Here is an 18255-nt window from a genome sequence, read left to right as displayed (position 1 = left end):
GCAACAAAACTGCATCTCCATGGAGACCAGAAAAGTTATATGCTGCACATTTAAGCAATCAATTTTTTTATTTTTTTTTGCTAAAGTAATGTATTTATTTTAACCTTCATAATTCTCATCTTTCTTATTAAACTCCCATCTTTTTACCCAGTCTACTATTTTGGAAGTAAAATATACTTTTGACCATAAAACGTAAGTACAGTTCACAAGGCCCCCAGGATGAAGTGATAAAACTCCTGACACGTGAGCATAAATATCGAGCCCAGTTAGACTAAATGAATATGGCCATCTTGCCCTGGCTGTCACCCCTGTCCCCGCCAGCCCTGGATCTTTTCCCTGTCTGTCCTAAAGCAAGCGCAGCCGTAAAACTATTATATTTTTATTGCTTTACAGAAATATAAATCAGCTGCAATGGTCCCTGGTGCGGTGAATGGCATGTATAAAACGTGCGCTCCAACATGGACGCGCTGGACAGAGTTATAAGCCTGTCTGAGGCAAGTGCTCCCCAGAGGACGCAAACAGACGCCTGACACACTTTCAGGTTCAGAGGGAAAAACTCACAAAGAACCTGTCATAAGAGCTGCGGAGCTATTTTCACAGGTAGGGATAACTCAGAAATAATATTGAACATTTAGATGTGTTTAATGGTGCACTGTGTATCTTTTCTGATGGTGGGTCTTTCATCTCTTCTTTCTTCCCGTCTCCATGGAGGAATTATACCGGCTGGGATGTTTCACAGTATGGCATTAAATTGATCTAACATTTCGGAGACAAGCAGGTGACTCTACCAGGCCAAGTTACAGGTCAGATTTGTGGAAAGGCAAGCCCAGTCACAGTAAGAATGTTTATAGTCATCAAAAAACACAACTGATTGAAAATGCAAGGCAGATGTACATTTAATGCCATCCAGTGGAACAAATCAACATCACCATGGAGACAAAAAGATATTGGACCTCCACAAGAAAAGGTACATAGTGCACTTTATCATATTTTCATTGCTGAAAGTATGCATTCTTATCTGAGTGGGCTTGCCTCTCTACAGATTTGAAATATTTGCGCTGTTTGTGTCTCAATCTTGTTTTTATGGAGGTAAGTACGTTTAATGCTACATTGTGGAACATTCTAAGCAAAGCAGTAACATCTCCATGGAGGCAAATGAGTGGCAGACCCGCCGCTAGAAAAATGCAAAGTGCACCCTTAAAGTCAGCAACTGAGACAGCATTTTTTTTCTAGTGTAGTTGCTTACTCTAGCACATTTCTCTGCTAAATGTTTGTGATTTATTGATCAGAGAAAAATCTACACAAACGCAGGGAGGACATGCAAACACCGGGACCCTCTTGCTGTGAGGCGAGCTTTATCCACTGCACCACTGCTAAGGACTACTCCAAACTAGGCACAAACTTGTCGTGTCCAGTCAGTGTTTTTATATTCAGTCTTACACTTGGGTTTCTGAATGTGATTGTGTATTTACAATTCTATAAAGCCCTGCATAAACTCCGTACATAGTTAGTTGTGGCATACATTTCATATTCTATAGTATGCCCCTCTGCCTCAGTATCTGACAGTGCTGCTAACAACACTTCTAACACGTTAACACACCTCAAATTGAATCCCACACTGATATCACTGGGATTTGCAAGTGTAATTGCATTGATTCGCCAAGTTATTCCATTAAGCGGCGGTGCACAGGCTACGGTAATTGGCTTTTCTCTCCCATACACAGTCAGATATAGTATGTAAGCTATAGAGCAGGCTGTAGGAGCAGTGACTAAATGGTTTTCAGACTGCATAGTGGGCGGGTGGGAGCTCTTATCTGGGCCTATAGAGACGAGACACTAACCCAGCTCATGTGGACAGAAGCTTCAACCACCACAGACAGTTTCTATGTTTATATGCACATCAAAAATCTGATCATTATCTGATTTCAGGAATTACCAGAGCATTCAAACTCATATAAACTGGTACATCTGAAGTGAGTGATTGGATTTCTTTCTGATTGTTGGAAGATGTGCAGGTTTTTACAAGGAAATTCTGTAAAAAGGGGCACTAATAACTAATACGCCATCAAATTTGGAACTTTTTAACCTTTTTAAAAGTGAAAAAACCTAATACAAATAAAAATTGTAGTCACAGAATACTGAAGTATAGGTTTTCAGTGTTGTAGATGGAAAAATTCCCTTTAAATATTCAACTCACACACAATTTTACAAAGTTTTGTGTAAAATTTGCAGTGAAAAACAAATAATCTTCCATGCAACACCAAAAGTCTGATTTTATTGTGATTATGAGCTTATTCTAGTTATGTGGTTATTACTGGACTTGTAAATGTACACACTGACTGGTCTCTTACTGCACTACATAGAAAGAGATAGAGATGCTGCCATCTAGAGACAGTGACCAGGAATGAACAATATAAATTCATTTTTCTCATTCTCATATTTGTATTTTATTAATTCACAAAAATTATTTTCACAGATTTTTAAAAAAAGAACGTGTCTTTTGTTTAACAGTAGTCTTTCAAATGCTAAATTTGGAGTACCAAGAGCACAGAGATGTGGAAAATGAATGGTTGTAAATTGAAAAATCCTATGTATGTAAAAAATAATATTTCTTCATCAGCATGGTTGCAATTTTCCAGTATAAACGGTAAAAAAACCTAATCATTTATGTTGTTTTACATGTTCTGAAGTTAAGGTTTTCATTTTGATAATTTTTTTCTAAATAAAACAATTTTGGACTATTTCTTGAAATGTTAAAAATAACAGTGACATGAACAGTTTTTCGTGGATTTAAATACACCCATCGGTGCTGACAACATCTACACCATTTTGAGAGGTCAATCCATAACTTTCAACAAACAGGAGATAACACCAACACACATACATAATTTAAAATAAAACTTCACAAATTGAACAATAAATATTTTGTCGTCAGTCAGTGCAATATAATGAATGTGCTAACACTGTCTATAAAGTTCTTGAAAAAACTATTCAGAAGAGTCACATGGGAGAAGAACTAAGCACGTACTGGCATTAGAGGATCTTGTTTGAGGAGCTGAGTGATTATTTCTGTATAAAATAGCTCTACATTCATTATTTTTACGGGTTTTGTACCTTCTCAGTTACTGTTATTTCTGCATAGCTGGTGGTGGACAGTAAGGGCATCAGGTGAAATCAGTTCTTTGTGTTAGAAGTATGAGACAGTCTGTGAGTACTATGTCTGGGCCAGCTGCAGCTCCTCCAGGCCGTGTTTACCCAAGTGATAACGGGCGAGGTCTTTCCTTGTAACAAGTCCAACCACCTTCACAAGACAAAAGCTCAATTAGAATGAATAAGCTTATGTAAAAATTTGTAAAATGAATGCTATGAATTACAAACATACCCTGTTCTCGTCATCCACTACAACCAAGTGTCTGAGGCCAAGAGCTCTGAACAACTTGAACACACGGGGCAAAGATGTATCCTGCAGAAAACCGTAAATTAACAGCAGTAGATTAATAGTTAGGTAATGAAGGTTTATAAACACAAATTCAATTTTACAAAATGAAGGATCACTTTTGTCTCATAGCAACAACATTACATAAGATTATTATTTTCAGCAGTGCTTTTGTGCCCTTTTGACCCGACTTAAATTTTAAATTGGTTAGTGTTAAACTTTTATTCAAGGACAGGCTCTCTGCCAACAATCACTTGTACAACTATGCTTACCTACTACTATTCATGAGTTTCACACAAACAACTCCTTCCTGAACTGAAGTACTTTGCGAGGACCTTTCCCCATTCAAAAGATCCGAATAGCTATAACCACGGAGGACAGCTGCGATGGAAAGGCATGAATATACACATATATTTATACAATTTCATACATAATATTGAGTAATAATTATCTAAACTGACCAGATACTTTTAAAATAAGATAAGATAAGCTTAAGGCTGAAGTACCTGATTTTCAACCCTAACCCGGAAGTTAGACTAGCTCGTTCGTAGGTCAAAAGCCCTTTGGCACATTGCACTTAATCACATGGCCATTAGCACAGCTTTGGAACCTCTTTTGTTCTAAATGAAGCAGGGTGGACCACCAAAGCTCAGCCCCCATTTTCCATTATATAAAGCCATGTAGTGACTGAAATGGATCTAAATGGCAACAGATAAATTGTTTTCTAATTAGAAGCCAGTGTGTACTGGTCGGCATTGTCATAAAGTTCTGCTTTTACAATACACTTTCTAGGGGGAAAATACAGAATAAAAAAAAAAGTTGGGCAATGCAGCTTTAAGATAGTTGTGTGAAAAGTTAAAGTTTGATGCAGTTTGTAACACGTCTGGATATGCACTAGTCTAATGGTTGAACACATTTATACACACAGAAGACATCAAATATATGAAGAAATATAGAATTGTTTAGTAAAGAAAAAAGTTAAATAATTCTAGTAAATATTTTTAAACAAAGTAAAGGGTAAATTTGAGGATTTGGTTATAAAACATTAACATTAAAACACAAATCTTACTTCATATAATTGATGTCGTCTGTATGTATAGAAAATGTAGAAAGTAGAACACACTGAATGAGAGGGGGACTGAAAACTTCTCATAGTGGAACAGTGTAGGTGGGAGAGTGCCAATTCTGTACCTTGGTATGTTTTTTACTGTTGTTTACGCTTACCTGTGGGACTGTGTATGGCGTGGGGTTCATAAACTCTGTGAGATCCATCATGCACTCCCTCTCGTCCTGGGACACGTGGATGCTTTGGATCGGGGGGAAGCGCGGGTAAGCGTCTCTAAAGTCTTTGAGCTGGAGTTTTCTCTGTGTCAGACGAGAGCGGGCCAACTCCACAAACACCTATGCGGACAGGACCAGTGCCACTTTGAGTAAGTCTTTTTAAATCCCTCAACATTGTTCATGCGTGACTGGATGTACCTTGTGTTTGAGAAGAACAATGAGCTGAGAGCGAAGAATCAGGCCACACAGCTTCCCTGGCTGAGAGATAGAGAACAAAGAATTACTGAACAGATCAGTAAAAATAAACAGTCAAATCTAAAAGAGCAAGTTCATCTGGGGGAATTCTCTAACGGGGCAGTAGTTATAAATAGAAGGGTTTATAATATTATTACATTAAATTCAGCCTCTTTAAAAGCAGTAGTTTCCCTAATGACTCACTGCTGTGTAACGCCATGTGACTACCATGATGCTGCATTTATCATAAGGAGGAAGTGTCTGGTAGAGTAGGTCTATTTTATACAGTACCTCATCATTCCCAAGGGTCTGTACCACCACAGGGAAGCCGTTGTGATTGGTGGAGGTGTTGCTAAGCGTATCCACAATGGTTCCAACCTTTTCTATCCGGTTCAAACAGGTCACAGGAGAGCTCATCACTTCTCTGGAGAAAACAATGATGTTCAGTTTTCAAAAAGACTGAGGCAAGCATGCCTGCGGGGTTGTGTAGGACAGATCTCTACCTGGCTGTGAGCCAGTGGGACGTGGCAGGAGCCTCCCAGTGCAGGAAAGGAACGCTCTGCAGTTTAATGTGGATGTCATATAGACCCTGAACAGTGACAAACAATGTACTAAACATTAGTACAATGTATAACAGTGCAAAATAGTACTACCAATGTACCATGAATATCATTATATAATTTTTTAATTGTGAATTCTTATTTTGAAAGAATAGTATATAGAAGACGTTGCCCATATGACTTACTTCAATAAAGTAGTCCCCAACTATCTTGGCTGTCATCAGCACTAGCATGATAGGCAGACCATAGGTGACATTTCCTGTAGCCTCCACCATGATGACTGTCAAACTTAATGTCATTCTCACAATTCCACCTGTGGTAAGAAAAGATGAATAGGTCATTTAAAAAATAAAGCAATCGTACTTTTCAGAATTGTTTATTGACAAACCTAGCTGAGCTGCAGCTCCAATCAGAGCATATCTACCTGGGTCAGCCCATAACTACCACAACAGGAAAAAAATGTCATCAATCAAGATTGATCATTATCTAACTTTGTTTGTGCTGAATTCTCAAAGTGAAAATATTATTATTGATATATAGTTCCTTCACAAATGATTTCCGTGTGTAGTTGTACTAACTGAACCACTGGATGAGATGGAGGCCAGAAGAATTCCACACAGCCTCCCCCAGGCAGCACCGATGAGCAGAGAGGGGATGAAGACCCCCGCAGACACGGACAGGCCATAGGTCCAACAGGCCAGGAAGAAGTAGGTGAGAGTGAACAGACCCAGGGTCAGAGGGTTGTACGAGCCTGGGTAACAAAAGAGGTTAAATGAGGTGTTTCTTATATGATGATTCAATACCACACCCACCACAATCCCTCTAATTATATGTATCTGTTGTGTAATTAATTTTTTTGTAATAAAAGATAACTGTTCAGTTAATAGCACACAGAAATTTTAAACTTTAGTCATCTTAGTATCTTGAAATAACAATTTTATTGGATCTAATGATCTTAAATCAATGGCAGAAAGAAATCCTAGAGCCACCAATGATACAGCTTTTTTTGCAACCATGTTTAGTGTTGGATAGTTCAGACTGCAGCGGATTGGCAGCTTTTATTTGTGTGAAAGAAACTTCACCTGGCTGGTTGTGGAAAAGACTGCGGACACTTCTCTCAGGAGTGTTGAAGAAGGCTGTGGCCATGGCATTATACTCCCCATCAGAACAGAATAACTGAATCAAAGACAAAGTTATTTTAGGGAATCCTATAAGCAGTATTTACAAAAAATATTACCAACTGTTTTTGAAAAATCACACATTTTAGGTAAACATGATAATTAACATCCCATAATGCATTACAGCGTGACTGTGCACCTGCAGTGGGTACTCCTCGTTGTTCTCAGGAGCCAGTGGCTGACAGTCATTAGAGAAATAAATCATTGTGAATGAAACTGTAGCCGTCACTGCAGCCACGAGCATAGCCTCCATTACTTGCAAACAGGGTCGATGAATGTATCTGTAGTAAATAATAAACATTAAAGATAAAATCTGATAACGTCACATCCAGGACTTTCCCTAGTACTAAGAATAAAAAGGCAGGTTTGGGTTAATGCCTTCAGGCTACAGGTGCAACTCTTGTTCTGCTTATGAAATGTGTCAGATGACTGAAAGAGTTATTTAGATCAAGACTTCCCAGACAGGTACAACATATGCACACAGATATGAAAACACTGTCACTTTACAGCAATCACAGGCTGCTTGTTATGTCTAAATATAGTTTGAACTGACTTTTTTTTTTTTTAGATGTTCTGATCTGGTGAGATATTCCCTTCTACAAAAAAATAACATGTCCTGTTTTTGTTATATCCTGTTGGCGAGAGGTCATTCAGTGGCTATGTTCCAATGACTCATCAATCCAAAATAGATATTACACAATTTCTGGCTAATAGATTATAAAAGTACTAAAAACAAATTAAGATTAAGTTTGAAATGTTACTGTGATACTTTTTTGTATTATGGTGTTTGGGTGACTTCGCATATGGCAGCCACTCGACCTGTTCTCACCCTTCAATCAGCAGAGGCTTTTTCTGGGAAGGTGCCACTGAAAACTTCCTTCTGCTTAACCCCACCCAGTCTTTGACAGCCATCATCATACCACACTATTGTTTTTACTGGCACATGGTTTAACACAAAGCACATCTTCACTTAATCTTTGTTCAAACTTTCTACCACATTTATTTATTTCTGAATGTACCTGATCCTGAAAATGGTGAGCCAGTAGTTCAGAAAATTGAATAAAGCTCCAAGCAATCCTCCTGCAGAGACATTAACAAGGAAATAAAAACGCTGCTTAAATACAGAGATTATATTGTCAAGACTTTCTGCTTACCTATAGCGCCCATAGCAATAAAAAAGGGAATCTCATAAAAGTTGTATGCCAAACTCTGAAAAGATCAATTTGCACAGTTAGGTTGACAATACAATTAAAATATACAGAAATACTAAAACAATGACAGTGGAAATATGCAACAACCCCAGCTAAGATCTATGAAACTATAATATTTCAAACATATTTTAAAAAGACACAGTTAAAGGCTTATAATTTCACAGTATTGTTGATAATTGTGTCTTAAATATGGGTCCTACCTCACTTTCAAAGCGACCAAAGTTGATGAGACCAGGATTTGAGAGATCCCCAGGTTTCTGATGATAAATACTCAAGAAGAAATTCAGAGTAAAGGTAGAAATCATGGAGGCAAAAAACTAGAAGAGGAAAAAATGCCATCAAAACAAGACAAAAAGATAGAAAGAAAAAAAAAAAGACAAGCTGCAAACTGCCATTAACAACCAAAAAATTCTGTGTATACACAACATTTGGACACACTCTTCAAGGTTATTCATGTTTTGTTTTTTTATTTATTTATTTTTACTACTTTCTACATTTTATATGCATACAGAAAACATCATATATAGACATTCATATATGAAGTAAGACATTTTATGCAGCAAAGAAAAAAACTTAAATAACTCTTAATAAATCCTCTTGTTAAACTGCATTGAGACCTTTGACTGAGACACAAAGGTGAGTGAGAAGCGCAGTGGAAATGTTGCAGCAACAGCAACTGCAACAGTTTGCTGCAGTAAAACTTGATTTTCCCTCGGGATCAATAAAGTATCTCTCTCTCTCTCTCTAAATGTATTTTTCACATTTTATATCCAAAACCTCAAAGTAGCCACACTTTGCTTTGTCAAAAATACTCAATAGGGTTATTTAACTATTTTTTTTCAATACATAATTCCATAGATCATACTTCATATATTTGATGTCTTCTAGATGTATAAAAATGTAGAAAGTAGTAAAAATAAAGAAAGAAAACATTAAATGAGATGGTGTGTCCAAACTTCTGACTGGTAGTGTATTCTGTATGTAAACTGATGACATGACTCACTATCCTCCATGTTAACATCTGGTTCCAGAAAGATGCTCCTTCCTCAAGAGAGAAAAGTACCCCACCTGTTGATCAAAAATAAAGATATGTTAAACCAAACCTGGGCATTGTACAGCTCCCGGGTCACGTACGGCCCTTTGGTTCACTCTGACTGGCCTGTTTAATCTCATTTGGAGCTACAAAATAAACATATGTTATAATTTTACCTCATGCATGGCCTAAAGCTGCATTGCTTTTATTTTAGAGGTGTTTTAGAGGTGTAACATTTTTGTAAAGCAACCTCACGTTTTCATTGCTTAGTCACAACATAAACTCTTACCAGTTTTACCAGCTTGTCAAAACAATGCTATTTACTGCTTTTTATAAAGAAATACAATGAATATGATGCAGAATTGGGTTAAGCATTTTGGCCCGGTCCTCCAAAATATTTTCTGTTTCTCATGTGGTCCATGGAAAAAATAATTGTCCACCCTGTGCTAAAATATATTTGCTTTATAGCTGTGTAAGGGCCCATGTAATAGATTAGAAACAAACTGTAGCTATTCACCAACAGGAGCTCCAAAAGCCGCAGAGACACCGGCTGCAGCTCCGGCTGAAACAAAGTCTCTCTTTTCTGTGTCACGTCGGAAGTACTCAAATATCTGCAAACAAAAGAGAGCCATTTATTCTGCGCTAGAGAAAATACTGTCAGAATGAAAAACTGTATGTCACATCGTAAAGTGTGACCTAGTACAAGTATATAAATGTACAATGTGTGTGTGTGTTGAATGCGTACCTTAAAATCTCTTTTTAAGGATGTGCTGCGGCCCTGAGACACCCCAGCTGCCACAACAGCACCAGAGTGGATCATGGGACCTTCCTGAAAGAGTTTGGGATCAGAGAAAAACATTACAGTGAATTCCAAGCTCTAAAACTATAAAGTATCAAACACACACACAGACCCACATGTTGTTTCCATGCTTTAAAGGTATTATTGCGCTATTATCTGATCTATGCTGCAATATTTCCTCATTGTGTTGTTTCATTCACACAAACTCTGCTTTTTCAGGCTGAGCTCTTCTCTCAGACTGAAAACACTCTGTTCCACTTTGCAATATCATGTGATTATACAGGAAGAGCTCCACGGCATTTTTAAACTTCATACAGCTTCACTAGAATCATTTGGATGATTTCAGAACTGTAATTGCAAATATTTACTGAACTAAAGGTGAAATGTAGCTGTTAACTTGAAAACTACTACTGCACAACAAGGTGGATCAGAGCATTTTGAGATTTTGGAGTTGACCAATAATAAAGGATTACTCAAACATGTGTGAATGAAACAAGACACAACTCGAGGAATGTTTTTGATGAGGTAACAACATTATAACACGGCTTAAAGCTCACAAGAGTCCATTTTGTGTAATATTATTAACTCATTGTGTAATAACAAAGGACGGTAACACTTTAGTTTAGGGATAGGGACCAAATATTAATCGCTAACTAAGTGTAATTGGTATAATAGTTGTTACTTAGCTATTATTTGGTATTAATTAAACACTTATTAATGCTTATTAAGATGTCATTAGATGTACAAAAACATCTATTGTGATCTCCACTACTTTAATGTGAAGAAAATAGTTAATGGGTTATACTAGCCTGATTCATCAGCCGGTTAGACTTAGTGGAAACCATCTGACCTTTAGGATGGCATTAGGATTCGTTCACTCGATGGTAGGCGGGTACTTTTTTCATTTAACCAATCGCAGCTGTTTGGTCATGACATATGTAATGCGCCGCTATCGGGGCTAACTGGTATATTAAACTTTTCCCAAATCCCATAGGAAGAAGGGCAATAACGTCTTTCCCCTTGATAAAATTCGCCAAACATTCTCTTTGTTCCGGCTTTAAATCCTCGATCTCCAGAATCATTGCCAACACAGAATGTATGGCTCTTCGCTGATTGGCTGGTGCCTGAACTCGCACTTCCAGAGTTTTAGCGACCCATCTATTGTATTTTGATTCCTGACCTAGTTGCTGGAGAGAAATGAAATTGAGCGGAGACACTAGGTGGCGCCCGCCTGGCTAGGGTTATACAGCTTAAGGCAAAAATGCATTGAAAGTACTTTATAAATATACTAACACAGTAATTAAAAGCACTTATCATGAATTTTACTATTAACTAGCTATTAATATCTGGTCCCTAATCTACAGTGTTACCCAAAGGATTTATGTCACATGGGCCGCATTTTTGTTCCCATGAATTAGTTCTGTATACAGGTTTAGGCGCCACAATGTGATAAACACCTGCTCAGAGAGTGATAACATTTTATAGCTTTTGTTTTTTTCCTGTTGAAGTTATGAGTGCCCTTCCCAGAAACTTTTGGTAAAACCTGGACCGTTGCCAGCTACTCACATGGCCAACTATTTGCATCTTAAGACATGCCAGAGGTATGATTACAGTGATAGATAGATACACTTAATTAGTCTTATCAAGGAAGAAAGTCAGTAATGTCATATCAAGTGCTGTATTTTCTATCTCTCTGAACAGATATTTGAGCAAAAACCTGAGCATGGATATGAAAAAAGCCAGTATTGTCATATCAAGTTCTGTATTTTTTGTCTCTCTGAACAGACATTTGAGCAAAAACCTGAGCATGGATATGTAAAATGGATATGTTTATGTAGAGTTGCAGTCCATTAGTTGCATTCAGTGACCACATCGTTTCACTTACCTTTCCTACAGCGAGTCCACCGACCACAGAGCATATGACACCAAATACTTTTACAACCAGAGTCTGTCAAACACACAACAATTTAAACATTATTATATGACACTGTAATAATACAATGCGCGTCCAATTGCAATGTTTACCTTGAGTCGCACCACCCTTGGAATCTTAACACCATTAAGGTAACATTTGATTTGAGGTATGCCACTCCCTCCTGCTATAGGCTATGAGAACAAACACATAGAACAATTATAACCCAGAAAAAATTGGCTGAGTAGTAAAAAGGAATTTGTACGAGACAAGATAAGTGAAGTACGCCCTAGAAAATAAGGAAGAATTTTACCACAATTATCACTATTACACACAGTGGGAATTTTAAACTTGTTTCACTTCAACAACACTTGTGGGCATGAAATATTACTGTTGGTATTTGCTGACTTGTTCAAATTTATATGGAAAGCCACAAGGACTGATTACTCAATTACTTTGATTCATAAGACTGTAAGATTGACAAGTACAATGTTATTTTATCAGTATACTTTAAAGGGCCCATATTGCCCTATTTTCTTATCTATGTTATAATGTTGTTTCCTCATCACAAACATACCTGGAGTTGTTTTGCTTCATTCACACGTGTTTAACACACAAATCTGGTATGTTTAGGGTGTGTTCTTCTCTACACCTTGTGATATCATGTGGTAATACAAGAAGTGCTCCACTATGTTTTTAAACTCCACACGCCTATTTCTACTGAACTAAAAGGTAAAAGGAGCTGTTACACTGAAAATTATCACTACATGACAAGGTGGAACAGAGCATTTTGAGAGACATTTTTTAGACAAGACTATTAATAAAAGATCACTCATACATGTGTGAATGAAACAAAACACAACTCCAGGTACACTACCGGTCAAAAGTTTTAAAACACCCTAATTTTTCCAGTTATTTAATGCAATTCAAGTCGTGCAAGTCTGATGAAAAGCTTAAAATGGTACAAAGGTAAGAACTGAACAGCCAGAAGTAAAAAAAAAAGATAAAATATAACAAAACACAAGTCCAAGCTCTGCCAAAACTACCTCAGGAAAAAAGAACAACATTGTAAACTTGAAATAAGGGAACTTCTGCAACAGACTTGGGAAGACGTTTCTGAAGAATATTTGATTTCTATTGTAAAAAGAACGAGCCACGAGTGTGTTCTGCTGTTATATCTGCCAAAGGTGGACACTTGCATGAATCAAAAATTTTGAATATGTTTTGGTAAACAGTACAAAACTGGAAAAAAGTTTGGAGTTCTAAAACTTTGGACCGGTAGTGTATTTTTGAGGAGGTAACAACATTATAACATGGCTTAAAACTTACAAGATCCTATTTTGTGTAATACAGTATGTGGAAATGTTGCCTTCGGGATCTCACCTCAAAGAATGCTACTACAATGGAGCCCAGCATGACAACAGCAGCATTGAAACCGGCCCAGAGGATAAGAGAGATAGAGAGACCGCCTGTTTCTGTAAACTTCACGATGTCTGTCAAAGGTCAGAGGTTAAGGAATGTCTACTATGTCATGTAATCACATGGCTGACAGACAAAAGCAAGTTTAATCTGTCTTCTTGCCGTTTACTAGTATCTCAGTATTGATACTTTAGTGACATCGTGCTGGGGGTGTTCTACATGTGTCTGCATTGGCATGGTCACACAAAGCACATATTGGCAAACACAGACAAAAAAAGTTTTAAGACTGGCTGAAAACTCATGAAAAAACAAACAAAATGGATTTAAATAACACATTTTCAGGAGCCTGTGATCAATGAGTGTTCATGCTCCTGCTTTAGGAGTTTGATTTTCAATATAAAGGTGTGAGTGACAACCTGAAAAACTGTAATTTTACGTAAGAGAGACAAATTTAGGTGCAGAATTCATGTCACCTGTTGTAGCTCCAACCAAGTCAGCACATTCTGGTGTTAAAACTTGAGTAACAGAGCTTCAATTAAAAAAGTGTTTTAAGTTAGCTTCACACCCCCAGGCAATGTTGATGACAGTAGCTGTTGTTTTTAGTTAACCAAGAATTTCTTTAGTCACCCACAGCCCTACAGTCTATTAGTTAGGAGTTAGGTGTGCAAAAATATTTAAATATTGATATATTGTATCTTTTAATGTGATGATACAGTATTGATATCGGGGACTGCTGTATCAATATATCGCCAAAAGTATTTTTTGGTATATTTTGTTAAATAATTTTGTTACAATGCTACGGTTTTGTTGCTTGTTTGAAGGAAGGAAACTTGTTTATGTGACACATTTGGCATTTTTACTGTTTTGATGATTAAAATGGGCGTGTTTCATATTAACTTTGCACCAGAAGTGGTTTCACAAAGACTTTTAAATATCACAGCCATGATTTAGCCATTATTTTTTATTGATCCGTATCGAATTGATTTGAAATATATCTTATCGCATTGAAAGTGCCGTATCTGCAAATTCTTAATGATACCCAGCCCTAATATTTGTAGTAGTACCATTACTAATACACGTGAAGTTAAACCTTTTAGGGTGTCAAGATTGTGAGCTCAATTTGTTGATGTAAAATTGTTAAAGATCTGCAGTTGTTGAAAATGAGATCAGGATACTTTTTTTGATGACTTCATATTTGAGGCCTGCCAGGTTTTCCACTGCAATATCAATGAGACAGGCAATGAGCCCTGTTAAAATGCCGATGAGACCACAAACCACCCAGCGACTGATCTCCAAACAGCGGAAACCCTAAGGACACAAAAATGAGTACAATTATATAGGATTATATCATATTATGAGTGCACGTGGAGGTGTGTAGGTTTACTAATAGTTCTACTAATAGTTCAATTTAGGTTTTACCATGTGACTCATCCGCCTTTCCTCCTCAAGAAACAGCTGGTTCTCAATGTTATCATAGTCCAGACCCTGAGAAAACAGAAAAATATATCCATCTAAACCTTGAAAATTGATTTTCATATATATGTTTGCATATTTCCCAGAAACCACATTTTAGCATGTCTAAGAAGAGAGGAATCTAAAGTAATAAACTAATACAAGAATCCTATGCATTTGGGAATGTTTATAGACATGTTAACTACAGGGTTAGCAGGTTAAATACATGATAATAGCTCATGGACACATAATAAGGTTTCTAACTATTTTATATTGCAACAGATACTGCAGTGAATAATAGTGTGTAACTGGTTGTGAAAACTTACTTCATATTTAAGAGAGAGCAGCTTTTCATTGTGAGGGATTTCGCGGGTTTGTCCTCTAATTGACTCCTGTTAGAAAAATAACAAAATGTATCTTTAAAAACACTGAAAACACTTACACGAAACTGTCACCCAACCAGTCGTTTCCAGACATACTGCTTTTATAATTCTGTAAATACATGTTTCATACAGTGCAAAGAAGGAGGTGTGGCAAGTGGTAACATGCACATAAGACACAAGACAGCTGCAGGCACACAGCAACTACAACTATGGCACTATGCAAAACAGAGAAATAAAGGTTTAATTATGGCAAGTCACATGCAAAACAATAAAATGAATCAGATGTTCCCTAATTAAGACAACAACATGAACATTTTGCACATTTAAATGAAGACACAATTCTACAACACAACCTATTGAACTTTTATGGAAAATAGATTATGTTCATGACACAGTATTCTAGGATGCCTGTCACTTGAGCTACAGGACAGTAAGGGTTTGCAAAAATATTGAAATATTGATATATCGTATTGTTTAATGTGATGATACAATATCGATATCGTGGGCTGCTGTATCGATATATCACCAAGAGTATTTTTTCGTTTATTTTACTCAATGATTTTGTTACAGAGCTACAGTTTTGTTGCTTGTTTAGAGGACGAAAACTTGTTCATGCGACACATTTGACATTTTCACTGTTTTGATGAGTAACTTGGGTGTGCTTCAGATTAACTATGCACAAGAAGTGGTTTAACAAAGAGTTTTAGTATCACAGCCATGATTTAGCCTTTATTTTTATTGAATATATTTGTATCAAATCAATTTGAAACATATCGTATTGAATCGAAAGTGCACTGTATCGTGATATGTATCGTATCATGGCCTATATATCGAGGTATGTATTGTATTGGCAACTTCCCAGCCCTACAGGACAGGGCAGAACTCTGTGGTTTAAAATAATCTAGTTTATGGTCATCTCTCATGAAAGTGAAATTATGAAGCTCCAGAAAGTTGTACAAATATTCAACCCCAAAGACGTGATTGTTGTGCAAAGGACTTTAAGTCATAAGATTAATATGGCAAGAAAACTAAAAATAAGAAAACAAAAAACTATTTTCTTCATTATTTGTCTCCAAAACCAAAATGAAAAAACAGATAACGGTTGTTTCCCGTTTCCGTGACTTAAACTGCGATGCCAGACTTTTGCACTGCATACGGACTGAACCAGGACTAAAAGAGGACTAAACTGGTCCCGGTCTCACTCCAGGTCTCACTCCAGGTCTCATTCCTGGTCTGGTCCCGGTCTCAGTCCAGTCTGACCCCGGTCTCGGTCTCGGTCTCGGTCCCGGTCTCAGTGACGGTCTCGGTCTCAGTTTCGGTCTCAGTCATGGTCTGGTCCTGGTCTCAGTCTTGGTCTCAGCCTTGAGTCTCAGTCCCAGTCTCAGTCCCGGTCTCAGTCCTGGTCTGATTTCCGGTCTGGTCCCAGACCTGGTTCAGTCCGTATGCAGTGCAAAAGTCCGGCATCGCAGTTTATGTCACGGAAATGGGAAATTTTTCCATTATTCATTTAAACACAAAATCAAAAACTGAAAAAACAAATTGTTATCTGTTTTTTCATTTAGTTTTTTTGTTTTCTTATTTTTCGTTTTATACTGAAAAACAAATGAAGAATGATACACGGATTCTTAACAAACAATACTAAGGTTCAAAGTGTTTGGGACGTACAATATGTTTGGATATTTAAAACAACAAATCTCCCATAAAGATATATTGCCCCTGTCATGCATCTGAAATTATGTCATGAACACAACCAATTTCTTAACAATGAGGTCAACCTTTATAAACAATGCCTGTTTCTAAAGGTTTACAAAAGCATGAGATTTGAATCAATTACTGATTAGAAACGCATTGCCGACATGACAGCGGCTTCCCAGTCATGTGCTTTCCACACACACTGGATGAGTCAAGCTGGCTGCTATTGGCTGCTATCTGATTATTTTTCCACCAAGTTTGCTCAGAAGGCCTATATGTAACTAGAATATCTCATGGCCTACGAAGTAAAAGCCGGGCTACAAGCAGGAAAGTTGACACTGAATAAGATTTAGCTAAAATAGAAGAGATACGGACATAGAGAGTAAGGCGTTAAGGTTTTCTTTTCGGCTGCACTTTACCTCATCTGCTGTTATTTCCTCCTCCAATTCCACCGTGGACAGTCTGCCTATCTGAAATAAACTTCCTCCTCCAGACTGCTGAAGACCACACACACCAAATACACAAATGTATGCACCTCTCACTATGGACCATGTGTGATGCTTAGAATCATAAAAGGAAGCAGCAAAGTCTCACCAGTGTTTCCCATTAATCATGCAGAATATATAATCAAATTTTTGCCCCTGTAGCCTAAAAGAAGCTGGCAATATATTGGCATAAAGACATTACGCATTTAGCTTGTTGCGTAATCATCATACATATATGGGAGTAACTTTATGTTTTAATAAATTACACATTTATTCAAATAAGGATTTCCTGTGCCATCAGTCTCAGTATTAACCTGTGGTAAACACTACTCACTGACTATGTTTGCTTAAAATTTATGTCAATACAACTAAAATCTACAGAACTGCATTTTTATCCTTTTGATTAGTCAGTTAAGATCTTCAGAAGTGACACCATATGTTAGCTAATAAGATCTAGAAAACAGGAAGTTGTTTCTTCTGTAAAAGGTAGATTTTAATACAATGGTTATTTAATCATATGGTGATAATGTAACACAGTAATATACATGGTCATGGGTACGATTCAGTTAAATATATTAAAAAGACGTCATCATGTTCACTTGTGATCATCATGTCCTAATTACTCCCTTGATGACAGTCATTAGTAATAATGACAGCAAATCAAATTCAGTCCCATTCCCAAAAGGCTGCAACATAACAAGCACAAAACTGCACGCCTGGTGATTGCTCTGTTTGATCAATCATGCACAAAAATAACCACGTTAAACTGGGCCAGGCCGGTGCTGCTGCTGCTGCTGATGCTCTGGACCATCATGTACCTGTCTGGAGGGGAAGCGGGGCTGCTCGGGTCCGTTCAGCAGCGGTGTGCCCTCCCCCGCCGCGGCCGCTGCAGAGTCGTCCGCCCGGCTCGACCACGACACTTTCTTGGTGATGTTGGCCATGTAAGCCCCGGTCTGCGCGATTATTTTTAGTTTCAAATGAGCATAGACTACAGCGACCCTTCGCTAACACTTTATTGTTATTGTTCCTCAACTCCCAGCCATGATCATCCCCGCAACTCGTGACGTCTACGGCGAGCGCGGACGGACAGAAAGTTTCAGCGTTGCATGATGGGACTTGAAGTTTAAAAGTCCAATATTACGCAAAATGTACTCTCGTTAACTTTAATCCACGTTAGATT

At 37.5% G+C, this 18255-nt stretch overlaps 1 protein-coding gene across 3 annotated transcripts; it reads right to left on the bottom strand.

Annotated features, from left to right (window-relative positions):
• Positions 1-2422: 2422 nt before the first annotated feature.
• Positions 2423-18179, bottom strand: clcn7 (chloride channel 7). 3 transcript variants are annotated; one of them, XM_055152274.1, is made up of 25 exons: positions 17894-18179; positions 17010-17084; positions 14842-14907; positions 14483-14548; positions 14239-14371; positions 13028-13137; positions 11758-11838; positions 11618-11680; positions 9679-9762; positions 9451-9544; positions 8904-8968; positions 8101-8217; positions 7844-7898; positions 7709-7769; positions 6829-6970; positions 6594-6687; positions 6090-6262; positions 5900-5951; positions 5697-5824; positions 5455-5540; positions 5243-5375; positions 4916-4975; positions 4661-4837; positions 3383-3463; positions 2423-3301 (listed from the first exon to the last, which is right to left on the bottom strand). In XM_055152274.1, the coding sequence occupies exons 1-25, from the start codon at positions 18014-18016 to the stop codon at positions 3215-3217; spliced, it is 2406 nt and encodes an 801-aa protein (XP_055008249.1). In that variant the 5' UTR covers positions 18017-18179; the 3' UTR covers positions 2423-3214. The 3 variants fall into 3 exon arrangements, with proteins under 3 accessions (XP_055008249.1, XP_020775576.1, XP_020775577.1); XM_020919917.2 differs by having other exon boundaries at positions 17010-17087; positions 17894-18178; XM_020919918.2 differs by lacking the exon at positions 17010-17084 and having other exon boundaries at positions 17894-18177.
• Positions 18180-18255: the final 76 nt, after the last annotated feature.

The sequence above is a fragment of the Boleophthalmus pectinirostris genome, unplaced genomic scaffold (assembly GCF_026225935.1).
Source record: "Boleophthalmus pectinirostris isolate CB_2022bp ecotype Guang Dong unplaced genomic scaffold, ASM2622593v1 HiC_scaffold_17, whole genome shotgun sequence".
Lineage (NCBI taxonomy): Eukaryota > Metazoa > Chordata > Actinopteri > Gobiiformes > Gobiidae > Boleophthalmus > Boleophthalmus pectinirostris.
Note: the sequence above shows the minus strand (reverse complement) of the source record. Positions and strands in the feature narration are given on the sequence as shown.

What these genes read in the sequence shown, in the direction of transcription:
- clcn7 (XM_020919917.2), bottom strand. Translation starts at nt 18,016, where the DNA reads ATGGCCAACATCACCAAGAAAGTGTCGTGGTCGAGCCGGGCGGACGAC. An exon ending in TTGGGGACTACTTTATTGAA is followed by an intron (nt 5,541 to 5,696) that starts GTAAGTCATATG and finishes GTCACTGTTCAG; the next exon opens with GGTCTATATGACATCCACAT. An exon ending in TTGTTCTTCTCAAACACAAG is followed by an intron (nt 4,838 to 4,915) that starts GTACATCCAGTC and finishes CTGTCCGCATAG; the next exon opens with GTGTTTGTGGAGTTGGCCCG.